This window comes from Trichomonas vaginalis, chromosome IV (genome assembly GCF_026262505.1).
Source record: "Trichomonas vaginalis G3 chromosome IV, whole genome shotgun sequence".
NCBI lineage: Eukaryota > Parabasalia > Trichomonadida > Trichomonadidae > Trichomonas > Trichomonas vaginalis.
Genome location: NC_067206.1, coordinates 15002509 through 15018452, shown reverse-complemented (window position 1 = coordinate 15018452; position 15944 = coordinate 15002509). Strand labels below are relative to the sequence as shown.

General features: G+C 32.7%; 8 protein-coding genes and 1 pseudogene across 9 annotated transcripts, besides 5 other annotated features; 3 read left to right on the top strand and 6 right to left on the bottom strand.

Annotated features, from left to right (window-relative positions):
* Positions 1-1558: part of a mobile genetic element that runs on past the window's edge.
* A 2-nt stretch (positions 1559-1560) lies between these two features.
* Positions 1561-1597: a mobile genetic element.
* Positions 1561-1597: a terminal%2Cinverted (terminal inverted repeat of Banshee-A3 transposon ID:TVAGG3_0095840).
* A 4589-nt stretch (positions 1598-6186) lies between these two features.
* Positions 6187-15944: part of a mobile genetic element that runs on past the window's edge.
* On the top strand, positions 6368-6802 carry TVAGG3_0095830 (uncharacterized protein; the record flags this gene model as incomplete). Its single annotated transcript, XM_001296804.1, has 1 exon — positions 6368-6802. The coding sequence occupies one exon, from the start codon at positions 6368-6370 to the stop codon at positions 6800-6802; it is 435 nt and encodes a 144-aa protein (XP_001296805.1).
* Positions 6803-6973: a terminal%2Cinverted (terminal inverted repeat of Maverick-2 transposon ID:TVAGG3_0095630).
* Positions 7241-7642, bottom strand: TVAGG3_0095820 (uncharacterized protein; the record flags this gene model as incomplete). The annotated part of the gene is made up of 1 exon (XM_051222612.1): positions 7241-7642. The coding sequence occupies one exon, from the start codon at positions 7640-7642 to the stop codon at positions 7241-7243; it is 402 nt and encodes a 133-aa protein (XP_051107598.1).
* Positions 9312-9746, bottom strand: TVAGG3_0095810 (uncharacterized protein; the record flags this gene model as incomplete). Its single annotated transcript, XM_051222611.1, has 1 exon — positions 9312-9746. One exon carries the CDS (start codon positions 9744-9746, stop codon positions 9312-9314), a length of 435 nt encoding a protein of 144 aa, XP_051107597.1.
* Positions 9792-10052, top strand: TVAGG3_0095800 (uncharacterized protein; the record flags this gene model as incomplete). The annotated part of the gene is made up of 1 exon (XM_051222610.1): positions 9792-10052. One exon carries the CDS (start codon positions 9792-9794, stop codon positions 10050-10052), a length of 261 nt encoding a protein of 86 aa, XP_051107596.1.
* TVAGG3_0095790 (organellar and viral DNA polymerase type B) lies at positions 11009-11584 on the bottom strand (the record flags this gene model as incomplete). The annotated part of the gene is made up of 1 exon (XM_051222609.1): positions 11009-11584. The coding sequence occupies one exon, from the start codon at positions 11582-11584 to the stop codon at positions 11009-11011; it is 576 nt and encodes a 191-aa protein (XP_051107595.1).
* On the bottom strand, positions 11889-12878 carry TVAGG3_0095780 (annotated as a pseudogene). Its single transcript has one exon. A coding segment is annotated over exon 1 (990 nt).
* Positions 13952-14785, bottom strand: TVAGG3_0095770 (organellar and viral DNA polymerase type B; the record flags this gene model as incomplete). The annotated part of the gene is made up of 1 exon (XM_051222608.1): positions 13952-14785. A coding segment is annotated over one exon (834 nt), but the record flags the coding sequence as incomplete, so codon positions are not given.
* On the top strand, positions 14875-15348 carry TVAGG3_0095760 (uncharacterized protein; the record flags this gene model as incomplete). The annotated part of the gene is made up of 1 exon (XM_051222607.1): positions 14875-15348. One exon carries the CDS (start codon positions 14875-14877, stop codon positions 15346-15348), a length of 474 nt encoding a protein of 157 aa, XP_051107593.1.
* Positions 15633-15812, bottom strand: TVAGG3_0095750 (uncharacterized protein; the record flags this gene model as incomplete). The annotated part of the gene is made up of 1 exon (XM_001292267.1): positions 15633-15812. The coding sequence occupies one exon, from the start codon at positions 15810-15812 to the stop codon at positions 15633-15635; it is 180 nt and encodes a 59-aa protein (XP_001292268.1).

Below are 15944 nucleotides of genomic sequence, written 5' to 3'. Positions count from 1 at the left end.
AAACTTGATCTGGATGATCCACTTAACAGGCCATCTTTTTTGAATGCATCTTCAGATCAAATGAAAACAATTCAGGAAAAAGGAAATAAAAAGATCAAAGGTATTCAAAAGTACGATGATGATCAATTCAAGTCAACTCAATTATTTAAGGGTATCAAAGAACAAGAGTCACCAAAAGATTTAATTTATTTCGATGTCGATAATTACAACAAACCAAAGAAATTAATCTTTTATTATGCTTCTTTCAAATTTCTGGACATAATCAAAATTGTGAAAGAGCATTTTATTGATGCAACCCATTCATTACTTGAATTTAAAATGTTGTTTTACATGATATCAGCCAAATTTCCAAATACACATGCATTCCCAATTTTTCAATTTGTCGTTTATCCAAACACTTCAGAAAATATTGCATTCTGTCTCAAGGCATTTTTTAACTGGGCAAAAGTAAAACCAAAATATTTTATGTCAGATTGTGCACAAGAAATCGAAAATGCGATTATCAACTCTTTTCCAGAAGTTATCCTTCATTGGTGTGCAGTTCATGTAATGAGGGCGTTCAGAAAAAATTTGAAAGATTATGCATTTGAGAGTTCAGACAAATTGATATTAGATACAAAAATGAACTATCTTGCATACGGCAGAAATGGCAAGAAAGAATGGATTGAACCAACGTTCAAAAAAATTCTGGAAATAGCCGAAAAATTCCCAGAATTTTCAAAATACATACAAAATCAATGGATATCAAACCAAGAAAGATGGACAGCCGCTGAAAGAGATGAAAATTTAGCTCTCACAAATAACATTTCACAATCGATTAACAAAAAAATTAAATATTACTACTTTGGCGGAACAATTTTCATGAGATTTGATCGATTTGTGATGAAATTAATCGATTTTATTGTTCCTTCATTTTATTACAGAATTTCTCAAGATATAAGGCTCAGAGACAAAATTCCAAATCTGTTGCCATCTGAAAAAAAGCCAAAAAAGTCTACAATCAGACTGGATACAGAAAAATGTATAATGCTCACTGATAAAATTAAATCGTTAATAGTTAACTCATCAGCAAACATAAATACGCTTCAATTGGGTTTAGATGACCTACTTGATAAAGTTGTCAAGGCAGCAAAGGTTCAAAAACGAATGACCCAGTATTTTTCGAAATTAAGTATCCCAATGAAAATCAAGCTTAGTATTCTCACGCAAATTACAGAATTTGGATGCAATACCCCTCAATTCATTGTTGAGAATGCCAAGTCTTTTCAAGATAAAATTATTACAGATTTCCACCTTCAAATTTATACAACATTATAAAAATTTATGAATAAAAACTTGATATAAAATAACATTTTTATTTTTACTAAGAAAAAAGGTTTTTGATAATAAATTTATTTTATTTCGAAAAAGTAGCAATAATCGTAAAAGGGTATTGATAAGCTTGCTAAAGTAACTAATTTTAGCTGTCAAATACTTTTGTATTTTGAAGTAAATTAGTATAAATTTGTTTTTACTTTTATTTCGAAAAAGTAGCAATAATCGTAAAAGGGTATTGATATGTAATAAACAGAAATTCATCAAAAGTGACAGCTCTCAATTTTTTGACATTTGTAAATTCTAAATTGAATGAGAAAAATGAAATAATACTAAGCATAATACAATATTCTAGATTTAATTATAATTAGGAAAAAGTTAGTTTTGAGAGTACTTTTCATAGGCATATAGAATGAAATCTTCTGAAAAATAATATCACATAAACTCATATTATTTTCTAATATATAACTATTTTATATAAAAATCAAATTCAATGATCTTAAAAGCGAAGGATAAACCTCAAAATTTACGAATATAATGAGTGGGAATATAATGCTTATCTATCATAAAACCATATGAAATATCAATTTTTGCTTTACGCCTAATTTTTGACGACAATTAGCAAAAAATGTTAAATGTTAACACTCAGTCCATTTGAATATGAAAAATAAAATTGACTTTGATTAAATGTTTTTATTTATCATGCAATTCTTCTTGCGACCAAAGATTTAAATAAAATTTCAAAAAATAAGATAGCTTAAAAAATAATATACGGTAGTGTTTACTAATAGATGAATAGTATATAAATTCTATTAAAATGTATTTGATCCAAAAAAATATATAAAATTTGATCATAAATAAAATCGTTTTAAATTACTTCTTCATTTAAATTATAACAATTATTTTTGGTTTTATATTTTTTGGATCAAATCCATTTTAATAGAATTTATATACTATTCATCTATTAGTAAACACTACCGTATATTATTTTTTAAGCTATCTTATTTTTTGAAATTTTATTTAAATCTTTGGTCGCAAGAAGAATTGCATGATAAATAAAAACATTTAATCAAAGTCAATTTTATTTTTCATATTCAAATGGACTGAGTGTTAACATTTAACATTTTTTGCTAATGGTTGAAAGTTACAAGCTCTCAATTTTCGTCCCTTTTGTACGTTTATTATAATTGTAGCATATTGTCATCAAGCACGCGACTAACCAGCAAAGACGTGTCCTCTAATTCCGTCCCTAGTTCAAGAATCTGGAACTATTTAAGCAAAAACATTCGATTTCAAAATCAAGCATTCTTTATTCAACGAGTAAAACATTAAAGTATGATTTGTCATACACGGAATAATGACAAGCTCTTAGAGTATGTTTAGTACAGAGTTACTGCCAACTTGAGTTCTTGAATTTGGTAAGTTAGAACAAAAGAAGCCATATGTCGCATCGAAGGACTTGTACTTATCAGAGTATTACTAAATGTTTAAGAATGTTAGTTATTCGTCCCAAACTCGTACGTTTCCACGCAAATCTTGATAATAAATATACTATTTTGGACTTTTTGCAATAAATCTCTTTTTACCACATTAGCATATCTGTGTGTATGCTACTTAACCTCTTTAGAGACCATTAAGATAATGTTTTTGATACTTTTTCAAGACTATGCCATAAAGTAAACGAATAATTTACAAAATGATATTAAAAAATTTAATTTTATTATGCTTTTATAAATATTGAGACTTTTTAGGACTATTTTAAAAATGTAAATAGATCAATCATTTTAATATTAGATAAGATAATCTAAAGACGTCAGATGTTTCAATAACTTCAGATCAATGACTAATATGAAATTTAAGATTTGTGTTAATTTAAGAATTAACAATGGAATCTGGTTTAGAAAGATGGAAAGCATAGAGAATCTAAAGGATAAGAGAGATTAAATACAAAATGCTGCATAAAAAGGCAGATCAGTGAGAAGAAATCATGAGGTTAAAAAGGAACATTCAAATTAGAATATAACATTGCATATTACAATATTAATATTAAAGATAATACTGCACATCATTGTGCAATTACACTATTTTAAATATTTTCATAAATAATGACTTACAAGTTAAAAAAATGTAGAATTAACTGCATGATCCAATATTGGACCGAATGTATGTTTGAATCTATAACTGAATTCATTAATGACAAAAAAGTGACTCTATAACTGAGTATCTGGCTGACAATATGCCTGAAAGTTTGAATGTGTCTAGGAATATAACTGACAGTTTGAGTGACATTTTGAATGAGGGTTTGGTTGTCAGTATAACTCAAGGTTTGAGAGAGAATATGACTCACAGTTTGACTGACAATATGACTTAGAGTTTGAGTGACAGTATGAACAACAGTTTGGGTGATAGTATGAACTACAGTATGACTGAGAATATGACTGACGGTTTGACACACACTATGACTTACGGTTTTAGTTAGAATAAGACTGATAGTTTGACTGACAATATAACTGACGGTTTGACTGACAATATGACTGTTGATTTGAGTGAGTGTATGATTGAGAGTTTGGGTGACAATATGACTCATAGTTTAAGAGAGTGTATGACTGATGGTTTTAGTGAGAATAAGACTGACAGTTTGGGTGACAATATGACTGTTGATTTGAGTGAGTGTATGACTGACAATTTGAGTGACAATATGACTTCGGTTTGACAGACACTATGAATTAGCTTTTTATTGAGAGTAAAACTGACAGTTTGACTGACAATATGACTGACGGTTTGACACACACTATGACTTACGGTTTTAGTTAGAATAAGACTGATAGTTTGACTGACAATATAACTGACGGTTTGACAGACAATATGACTGTTGATTTGAGTGAGTGTATGATTGAGAGTTTGGGTGACAATATGACTCATAGTTTAAGAGAGTGTATGACTGATGGTTTTAGTGAGAATAAGACTGACAGTTTGACTGACAATATGACTGTTGATTTGAGTGAGTGTATGACTGACCGTTTTAATGACAATATGACTGACGGTTTGAGTGACAATATGACTTCGGTTTGACAGACACTATGAATTAGCTTTTTATTGAGAGTAAAACTGACAGTTTGACTGACAATATGACTGACGGTTTGACACACACTATGACTTACGGTTTTAGTTAGAATAAGACTGACAGTTTGAGTGACAATATGACTGACGGTTTGACACACACTATGAATTAGCTTTTTAGTTAGGATAAGACTGATAGTTTGACTGACAATATGACTTCGGTTTGAGAGACACTATGAATTAGCTTTTTATTGAGAGTAAGACTGATAGTTTGACTGACAATATGACTGATGGTTTGACACACACTATGACTTACGGTTTTAGTTAGAATATGACTGACAGTTTGACAGCCTCTATGACATACGGTTTTAGTTAGAATAAGACTGACAGTTTGGGTGACAATATGACTGTTGATTTGAGTGAGTGTATGACTGACAATTTGAGTGACAATATGAGTGATGGTTTGACAGACACTATGAATTAGCTTTTTAGTTAGAATATGACTGACGGTTTGACAGCCTCTATGACTTACGGTTTTATTTAGAATATAACTGAGAGTTTGGGTGACAATATGACTCATAGTTTAAGAGAGTGTATGACTGATGGTTTTAGTGAGAATAAGACTGACAGTTTGAGTGACAATATGACTGCTAATTTGAATGAATATATGACTGTCGGTTTGGGTGAGAATAAGACTGACAGTTTGGGTGACAATATGACTCATAGTTTAAGAGAGTGTATGACTGATGGTTTTAGTGAGAATAAGACTGATAGTTTGAGTGACAATATGATTGTTGATTTGAGTGAGTGTATGACTTACAGTTTGACTGACAATATGACTGACGGTTTAATTAGAATATTACTGACAGTTTGAGTGACAATATGACTGTGGTTTGACAGACACTATGAATTAGCTTTTTATTGAGAGTAAGACTGACAGTTTGACCGACAATATGACTGACGGTTTGACAGCCTCTATGACTTACGGTTTTATTTAGAATATAACTGAGAGTTTGGGTGACAATATGACTCATAGTTTAAGAGAGTGTATGACTGATGGTTTTAGTGAGAATAAGACTGACAGTTTGTGTGACAATATGACTGTTGATTTGAGTGAGTGTATGACTTACAGTTTGACTGACAATATGACTGACGACTTTAATTAGAATATTACTGACAGTTTGAGTGACAATATGACTGTGGTTTGACAGACACTATGACTGTTGATTTGAGTGAGTGTATGATTGAGAGTTTGGGTGACAATATGACTCATAGTTTAAGAGAGTGTATGACTGATGGTTTTAGTGAGAATAAGACTGATAGTTTGAGTGACAATATGACTGACGGTTTTAGTGAGAATAAGACTGATAGTTTGAGTGACAATATGATTGTTGATTTGAGTGAGTGTATGACTTACAGTTTGACTGACAATATGATTCATAGTTTAAGAGAGTGTATGACTGATGGTTTTAGTGAGAATAAGACTGACAGTTTGTGTGACAATATGACTGTTGATTTGAGTGAGTGAATGACTGACAGTTTGAGTGACAATATGACTGATAGTTTGAGTGACAATATGACTGACGGTTTTAGTGAGAATAAGACTGATAGTTTGAGTGACAATATGATTGTTGATTTGAGTGAGTGTATGACTTACAGTTTGACTGACAATATGACTGACGGTTTAATTAGAATATTACTGACAGTTTGAGTGACAATATGACTGTGGTTTGGGTGACAATATGACTGTTGATTTGAGTGAGTGAATGACTGACAGTTTGAGTGACAATATGACTGACGATTTGAGTGACAATATTTTACAACACAACCATAACACCAACTTAACCTTAAATATTTACAAAACCATCTGACACATAAACGACTTCACTAATGACTTCACTAATGACTTCACTAACGAATTCACTACCATCCTCACTAAATAAAAAATAACCTTATTTTTATTTTTTTAAATTTTTTATTTCATTACAAAGACATGTCCGACTACATTTACTATGACTCTTTCCCAGAACGTTTCCGTGAACTATTCAAAACTCAAGTAAAACTGAGAAACATGCATTTTAACAAAGACAGACCCATTGACGATGAAAGAAACCCTGAATATATTACAATCCATTATGACGCAAAGTTCATTGCATACATTCCTTATGGTCGCAGAGGAACGAAAACTATTTCAACAATGACGAAAAATTATTTCTGGAGCGATGAAGAAAATTGCCTTATCTACATAAATGCATACTTAAATAAAGCTACATATTGTACAAAAGAAGGTTGGACTGGATTTGAGCTCTACATATACGACGACGATGGAAACAGACATTGTGTATACCCATACGATAATATGTACCATTGTTTTCATCAAGCATTAAACGAATACATAGTCAGTAAGGGTCTCATTCCTGTTGAGTAGATATGCTTTATTTTTGTTCCCACATTTATATAAAAATTAATGATATCACCACCCTCACACGTATGAAAACATAGCACAAAAATAAATTTAGGTGAAGTGGTGAAATCTCACCTCTTTTTTCACCCGGTTTTTCACCCTGTTGAATTCATTGCTTTATAACTCTCTTCCTTTCTCCAACTCTTCTAACTTCTTCTTAAGTTCAGCAATGTTGTCCTCATGAAGTTTAATCTTTCTCAAAATTCCTTCTTTATCTAATGGTTGCTTTATCTTTCTAAACTGAACTCTACCATCCTTCATAGTATGAATGTAAAAACCTTCTGGAATAGTTCCTGATTTAATGTATTCTACCAAAAACTTTTGTTTCATTGCTTCAGTGACTTTATTTGTCATTTCAATCAAATAAAAATTTTAATATTAAATAAAAATAACGTTATTTTTTCAGTAAGGAAACGCAGGAGTTTTACGATTTATTTGAGGAGTAGGTTCTGGTTTAAATGTTGGAGTCGGTTTAGGAGTTGACTTTTGAACAGGAGTTTGTACTTCCATAGGTTCAGGAGTCATTGAAGGTTTTGCTTGTGAAGGTGTTGGAGTTTGTTTAACTTCAGCTACTTCAGTATTATTTACAACATTTGCTTTATTTCTTTTCAACATCATAACTGCTCCTGCTGTAGCTAGCAAACCTAGTGGGAGACCATATTTTATATAAGGACTTGACCAAATGCTATTTTTGACAGGAGCTGGTGGAACACCTAACCTTGGTGAGACTGCTCTTTGCCATTGTGCAGCTCGTAAGAAATATTCAATAGGTGCTCCATAATCGTTTGGTAAAGTTTGTTTCATAGATGGTGAAGGTTCACGAGAGCTTGATGAAGAACTCATTTATAAGCTTTAAAAATAAACGTTCATCCTTTATTCCTCACTGTCGTCCGTAGCTAAGTTATAGTCATCTAATCTTATTATGGGATGCCATTAGCACGCACCTGAATGGCAAAGCAACAATCCCTCATAAATCCAATAAGTGGCTTTGGTACATTTTCAGTTGCTAGTTCAATAGGTCCTTTAACAGACAATTTGTATGTTATTGGAGCAGTAGATGTTTGACCTTGCTGGAAGCAAAAGTCCACTTCTGTTGGAAAACCACATAAGAAATGTGTGTTGTCATAGCTATCCATTTATGTTCCACACTACCATCATCCACCAATGACCTCATAACATCTTCATTAAATCCTATCATATCATTGTTTGTATTGCAAGCGTTCGCAACCATTTCATAAAATACAGGTCCATATGATTTTTCAGGTTCTGCAGGCATATTTCCATAAGCTCCCATGGAAAGCTGAAGATATTTAAACTTAGGGTTCTCAAAATTAACATAATAGTTGTCTTTCTTTCTAAATAGTGCCCAAATACTTTTAACATTAATAGGCGTATAAGCTGCTGTAAATGTTGCACTTGAACTATCTGTATTCTTTGAGAATGAACCGTCCATAGGAATCCAATCCATAACTTTAACAGGAAAACATAAAGCCTCGTTTGTATAATGTTCTACAAGTTCTGTATAAATGTTAGGGTCTAAAGAGAATGACTTTGGATGAATGAAACATTCATTAAAATCCATCTTTGTTCGAAATAGTTGCTGGGTTACAGTTGTAATAGTAACTGTTCCACTAGCTTCTACTGCCTTCGTTATCATAGTGAATGGTTCATTCCATGGAACAAATTTATTTGTCGGTGGATTTGAATCTGAAGCAAATGCAACTTTAAGAGTTGGATTGAAAGCAATGATATCATTTACAGATATAGATGTGCATTGTAAGGCGTCGCTACTGAACTTTACTTTAAGCTGAATGTTTCCTGCAAAAGCTGGAATAAATCGAATAGCTTCTAATGGAAGGAATCTTCTAACAGGAATTCTTAAACGAAGCTTAAAATCAAATGATTTTCCTGCTGTAATTGGACCACTAACAATTTGTCCTGTTCTGCATGTTCCCGAATGACTCCATACATCTTCATGTCGAGTCTTTGAGAAAACATCTACTTTCTTTATTTGTTCGGTAGTTTGTGAGTTTGAAGTTATATATGCTTCTTCTCTTGCGTTGTCTTGAGAATATACGATACGACCATTTGCAAGGATTTGATATCCAGCAACTGCATAGAAAGCGTCATCGAAACCAATCCAAAATCCTGGTGGGTTTGTTTTATTGGAACCTGAACCAATTTCTTTATCTACAATAAATTGACCTTCCATTTTATACGTAATGAATGTATTGTAAAGGTCCAACATATTTTCACCAGGAGGTGAGAGATTGAATGTTACCCATGTGTTATCTTTAGCAGTTCCAGGTTGTGATGGAATCTTTGCGTCAGAATATTTTCTATTAGTGTCACCAATTTGAACTGCATTGTCTATGATATCGAAATATGAGCGAATCTGATGAATATGCTCTGCTGGAGTAAATTCGTTTAACTGTTCGTTCTGCATGTATTTACTTCAGATAAAAATATCTATTTACTTCATTATTCTCACTCTTCTTCTTGGCATTCGTGGTGGAAGTTGTTTCTTGACATTTTCAATGAACTGTACATTCTCTTTTGTCTCAACTTCTTTCACTGGCGGGTCAGGATTCTTTGACTCGGTTTGTTTTTCAATGAAATTCACGAACTTTGCAATAAGCTCTTGGTTCGTTATTGAAAGTACATCTGGCTTCTTTTCTTCTTGTTCTTTTGGTGGCTCAGTTTGAATAGAAGGCTTAACATGGGCTTCGTGGACTTCACCCTTGCCATGCACCTTAATGTTGTCGCTTTCTGCATTCGCTAATGGAACCTTTCTTTTTCTTACGTATATTTTACCATCTTTACTCTGACTTACGTAATAGAAAGGATGTTGTATTCCTCTTGCGTCATTTAATATAATAGACTCTCGCTCTGATTTTGACAAGCTCATTTTACATCGGTTAAAGTTTTAATTTTGTTTTTTATCTGCAGTCAAATGACTCAGACAAGCCCTACGGACAAGACCCAAGGGGTCATAGATGTTGAAGCATTGAAGAAAGAAATTCGTGAGCAAATTTTATCCGAACTGAAGGAACAAAAACAAGAACAAAAGCCAGAGAGACCAAAGAGAAAACTTAGTGAAAAACAACTTGCTGCATTAGCTGCTGGAAGACAGAAGAACCCACGTTTGCTGGCGAAGAAAGCTAGAGAAGAAGCTGAAGCAAAATCTAAAGAAGCTGAAGCAAAGAAAGAGTAAATGGTTTATTTTTATCGAACTAAATGTATAGACAAATACCTTTATCTGTTGCGTTCAGTAGTGAAAACCCTGACGTCAAAATAAAGGGGAACAGAGTAACGTTTAAGTTTCCAACAGACTGCATTGTGAACATAAATGAAGAGAAGTACATTGGCATAACATATGTATATAACACGTGCTTTCAGAAAGGTTGACTTTATACTTCAAGTCGAGATAGAAAATGACGAACAGTCTTTAAGCGCCCAAAACATTCACATATACAAATACTTTAAAGACGATACAACATTGCAACAATGTATGACTTCATTTAATGAGATGTTCGAGAAAAAGTTCAACATTGAAGTACAAACTTTACAGCCTTTACGTGAGTTTCTTGCACAACTGAAAGAAGAAGGTAGTCAGCCACAACTTATAGACTTTCATTATGAATTTAATGAAAATGAAGATGGAACTCATGACTGTCAGTTTGTTATATATTCACCATTCAATGAAGTAGCTAAAAAGAAAGAAAATCCATTACGTATAAGATTTCAAATCTCTGAACCAAGTGATGATTTCAAAATGTTTTCAATTATGATGCAATGCTTCCGAGGAAAAATGAATTTTCAAAGATTGTAACACCCATTTGGGATAGAAAGCAAGCTATATTATATTCAAACTTAAGTAAGGGAGTTGAAAATGAGTTCATTGGTCATACAAGAACTTCACCACTTCCTAACCCTAAATACTATAAATTAACTGGCTTCAATCGTGAGTTTTGGATAGACATGTTCTCCACTCATGACCATAACTGCCCAGTGTTCTTACCTCCAGACCATAAGGACTGTCTCTACATTGAAGCACAAACTCTTAAACTCTACCATCGCAGTATTGTAAATGACCACATGGGCTTCGCCTTGCCGCTAGCGGCTTATTTTTATCACGAATGACCTCATTGCTGACAAAAATAAATGACCTCAGAACTTCAACTTACGAATAAAGCTTGTTTTAGTCGTTATTGAGAAGTTAAACTTTTCAGCAAAGCAAGGTTGACATGACTTACATAAGTCAAATCCAATCTCTTGACCATCATGAAGTGCTTTGTAAAGTTTCATTAAACTGAACTCAGAGTCTTTGTCATATGTTCCAACAGGTATGTGAATGTTCTTATCTTCATTGTAATAGCATTGTATAGCTTCAGGAAACATTTCATTTGCTGTTAAAGCAAGGACGTCTTGTTTGACACCTTTGCAACGTGCATGGAATGCAACTTCATTTAAATCATTCGTGAGTAAGTCTATGTAAGTCTTCTTTCCACAAAATATTGACTTGTATGCTAAACTTTGTTTTCCAGGTGTTATTTCTGCGAAGTCAGAATGAAATTGACCAAGGTTCTTTCCTATAAGTTCGCGACCGTATCTCTTCTTAAACTCTGCTGCAAGCTTTGGTATGTCTTCATTGAAAATATGCATGCTATCACAGTCCTGGTAAAATATTTGAAGTCCCATATCTTCAGCAGTACAGAATACTTCACACATTATTCTCTTCGACATAGACAGAATGTTAACACCAAGTGGACAGAAGTTAAAGTGTCTGCAAATGCTTTTCGTTAGCTTGAAAATAGTTTTATCTGAACCATCCAAACCTTCGAACTTCACTATATGGTTGTAGTTTCTGATGGCATATCTTATAGCATCTTTGTCATTTACTATGGTTATTTTTGACTCAATAGGAGATAGAATAGTTTTGCCATAAATACTGTTCAGAATGAGCTTTATATTTTCTTGCAAAGGATTTCCTTCTTTCTTATACTTTAACCTTAACTCAAACAACTTCTTTACTTCATCTCTTATTCTAATATCTCTGTTTCCATCGTAATAGTATCCTTGCAACACTTCACATTTGACACCTTGATATTTTATGAGGTCTTGTAATGTTATATGGTCAACATACATTAAACAGCAAGTGTTTGAACTTCTGGGAACGTTAAGTTCTGGATTTAGTTCAGGGTCACAAACTATTAAAGGAAAGTGTCTATGTATTCCAATCTCTGTTATCTTAATGAGAACAAAGAAGCCAGACATAAACTTTTCACCAATGGGTTCCTTTTGGTCGTCATCGAATAAATGTCTCATGAGATACTCTGTGCTTAACATTTCTTTCTTCATAACCTTTGGAATACCTTCTAAAGTATAAAGTCTTGCTATAGCTGATGGATATAATGAAACAGCGTCGAAATCAGCAATGAGTTTCTTTTCGCTCTTTTGTTTCATGTTATCTGACAGCATACATCTTCCACCTTGAATACAGCGAAATAAATTCTCTTGGTTTATTTGAGAGGTCATATAAATTTCCATTCGGGAAGTACACTCTGTTCTCAAATAATTTGTTAGCAATTGAACAAATTCTAACGTAATCATAAACGTTTAAATCAAATTCTTTTAATATGTCATTGCGGAACTTAACAAAACCTTCTCTTAAAATTCTTACATCTTGTTTGCAATAAAATGTGCTATACTTTTCTAAGTCGAAGTAGTTTTCATCTATTCTGCAACCTTTGATGGAATCTATGTTTTTCATGAACGTATCAATATCTTTTACAAACTTACACGCTTCAGAAATGACACCAGTTCTGTTGTCATTTGCTAACAAAGAGCTTGAATAATATTGATACGGAAATACTTCCTTTTCACCACACTGCAAATGAAACATTTCAGGAAATAGTTTAAGCTTCTTATTTATAACAGTGTATGAATCTTTTATAATAATTGCCCTTCCTTTATATAAGCCAGTTATCTGCATTGTTCGTGAACCTTTAATGATGGGAGTTCCTTTCACTTCTGTCATGTGTCTTAAGATGAAGTTTATATCATAACTGAGGTTATGGAAATATATTAAACTCTTGTCAGGAAGTCGTTCCAAAAATTCTGTTGCACAGTTTTGACCCCATATGCTTTCACTCACAGAACCATCTTCACTGTCGTAACATATGTTAAAGGCTTTATGAACTCCATCAGTGCTACACTCAAAGTCAGCAAAGAAAACGTGCTCAGGAATGAACTTACACTTATTTTTATTTACTTCTTTTGACTCGGCTTTCTTCTTCAGTTGTACACAATACTTTGGAGCATATGTCAAATCTTTAAATGGTGCAAGGTTCTGTTTATATAAGTCAGTCGTATATGTGAAAAGTTCTCCATAAGAAATAGGTTCGAAATATTTGCACTCCCACAATGTTTTCATAACATCCCATAACGGTGTTGTTCTATCATAACGAACTACATATTTGTTCTCTCTCTTTGTATAAATCTTCATCTGTTTCTCAATGTTCATTCCACCACACTCCTTCAAGATTTCTATATAGTTGCGAATGAAATATGTTGTCATTGGTAATCTTTCATTTAGCATGTAGTGGTCTTCAACAAGAAGTAAGTCAATAGTTCGAACAGTTTCACATTCTTTTGGTATGTATCTCTTTATTTCATTATGTCTTGAGTCATTGAAGTAACCAATGGTAACATTAAATGCTATACCTGTTGCGTCAGAAATTTCTTGTACTTTACTTTGAGGAAAGTCTCTAACACGAATGACTTCTCTCATGTGGTCAATAGTTCTTCCATTTACTCCAGCCTGAATGCAAGCATAAACGAAACAATTGTCTTCTGTCATAAGTGTGCAGTTCTTTTGTTCAGTTCATTGAAGATTTGGTAGCGTTCAAGATTTATAGGTAATGTGCAAAGATACTTCCAGAACTGACCGCTTCTCTTCTTATAAAACTTCTTTTCACCATTATCTTTCCAAAAGCTTTCTATAAGTGCTGGGTTTCCTGTTTGCTTAAGAGCTTCCAAAATGGCTTTCTGGTCATTTGTCAGTGTGCTTTCATCTCTATATGGTCTCTTTTTTGGTTTGCCTTTCTTTACATCTGACATCGTTAAGCCTTCATATTCTGTTAAATCATACATCTTTATTTCAGTAAGATTCTTTATGTTTGTCAAGAAGAAGTCATAGTGCATTTCAACAATACCTGCAGCATTTGCTTCTATCTCTGATATAAAGTTCTCCTTCAAGAGCTGATGTAGTAATGTTCCAATATTATTGAGGTTTAACGTAGAACATTCATACTTTCCACCAAGTTTATAACATACCATCCATCTTTGTTGGGAGTTTATTTTAATCTTCTCTAAGAGTCTCATGAAAACCTTACCGAAATGTTTGTGTAAGTAGTCTCTGTTTGGTTCATCTAAAGCTTCGATGTTAAAGTCAATGAGTCTATTGCCTGTCTTAACATTCCTCTTCCTATTCTCTTCATCTTTCTTTAACCATCTCTCACCTTCTTTTGGTTTGTCGTCAATGGAACGAATGACATCGTTAGCTTTGCGAACTTGATCTATAGCACTTTTAAACATCTCTCTTCTCTGTTGTTTCAGTGTGTCGTCTCTTCTTCTTGTTTCACCAACGTTTGCATTTGTTATGTCAAACATTTCTCTTCTTACTTCATGAGGTACTAAACGTCTATGATATAAGTCAATAGCAACGTCATTTAAAGGAAATGCTCTTGCATGGACTTCGTCCTCGCCGCGTTGCGGCTTTATGAACTCATGAATTATATCATAACTTATTGCACCATTATAGTCTTTAATGAAGTCAGCAAGTGCTTTTTTGTTTGTTGCGTAATGCTTTGCAACATCTATATTAGCTTCTGTAAGAAGTTGTTTTATTTCCGAGTGTTCTAACTTAGACAACTTCCGATACATCTTTAGTAGGAAATAAAAAAATATTTTTTGAAAAAATTAGATTAGATTTTTTAAGTTATTTTTCAAAATAATTTAATATTTTTATTTTAATGAAACACATGCAAGATTGCAAGTTCTTTTCATACAATGCTCTCGCTACTGCCATCAAGAATGAGTTCAATAATGCTTCAAATGTTAATGTTATCTTTAACAAGAAGTTTGTGAAAGAATCTAAGTTTGGTCAGTATGTCAGACTATTAACTATCGTCATTGACCGCAAACGTTATACTTCACAAGAGTTAGCAGTAGTTTTGAAACAAAAGAGTTTCTTCGTGAATGTCAAAGATACTCATTATACTGTCATAAAGAACTCTAACGTTGACTTCTTCAGTATTGCTATGAATCTTTCCGAACAGAAAGAATATAAGAAGGGTGAAACATCTGTGAAATATTATCCTTCATCTCTGAAGACAATAACGAACAAAGATGTTATACAGAAATTCTTACCAAAGGTTGAAGAAGCTTCTATTGACATTGACGAAGGAAGTGAAATGGTTGAAGAAATAGACCCTGAAGCTTTATAAGAAAATTTATTTTTGAATAACTGATGGTGTCACCACGTCACTATGTGTCACCAGGTTAATTAACTTCTCTTAAAAATGATGACAACATGACATTTTGACAACACAGCAGGATTAATGCAAAAATGAATGTTATCGTTAATGTTATCGTTAATGTTATCAGTGTCGAACATAATTGACATGGAGCATTTATGTTATCGTTTATGTTATCGTTAATGTTATCGTTAATGTTATCGTTTATGTTATCGTTAATGTTATCAGTGTCGAACATAATTGACATGGAGCATTTATGTTATCGTTAATGTTATCGTTAATGTTATCAGTGTCGAACATAATTGACATGGAGCATTTATGTTATCGTTAATGTTATCGTTTATGTTATCGTTAATGTTATCGTTTATGTTATCGTTAATGTTATCGTTAATGTTATCGTTTATGTTATCGTTAATGTTATCAGTGTCGAACATAATTGACATGGAGCATTTATGTTATCGTTAATGTTATCGTTTATGTTATCGTTAATGTTATCGTTTATGTTATCGTTAATGTTATCGTTAATGTTATCGTTTATGTTATCGTTTATGTTATCGTTAATGTTA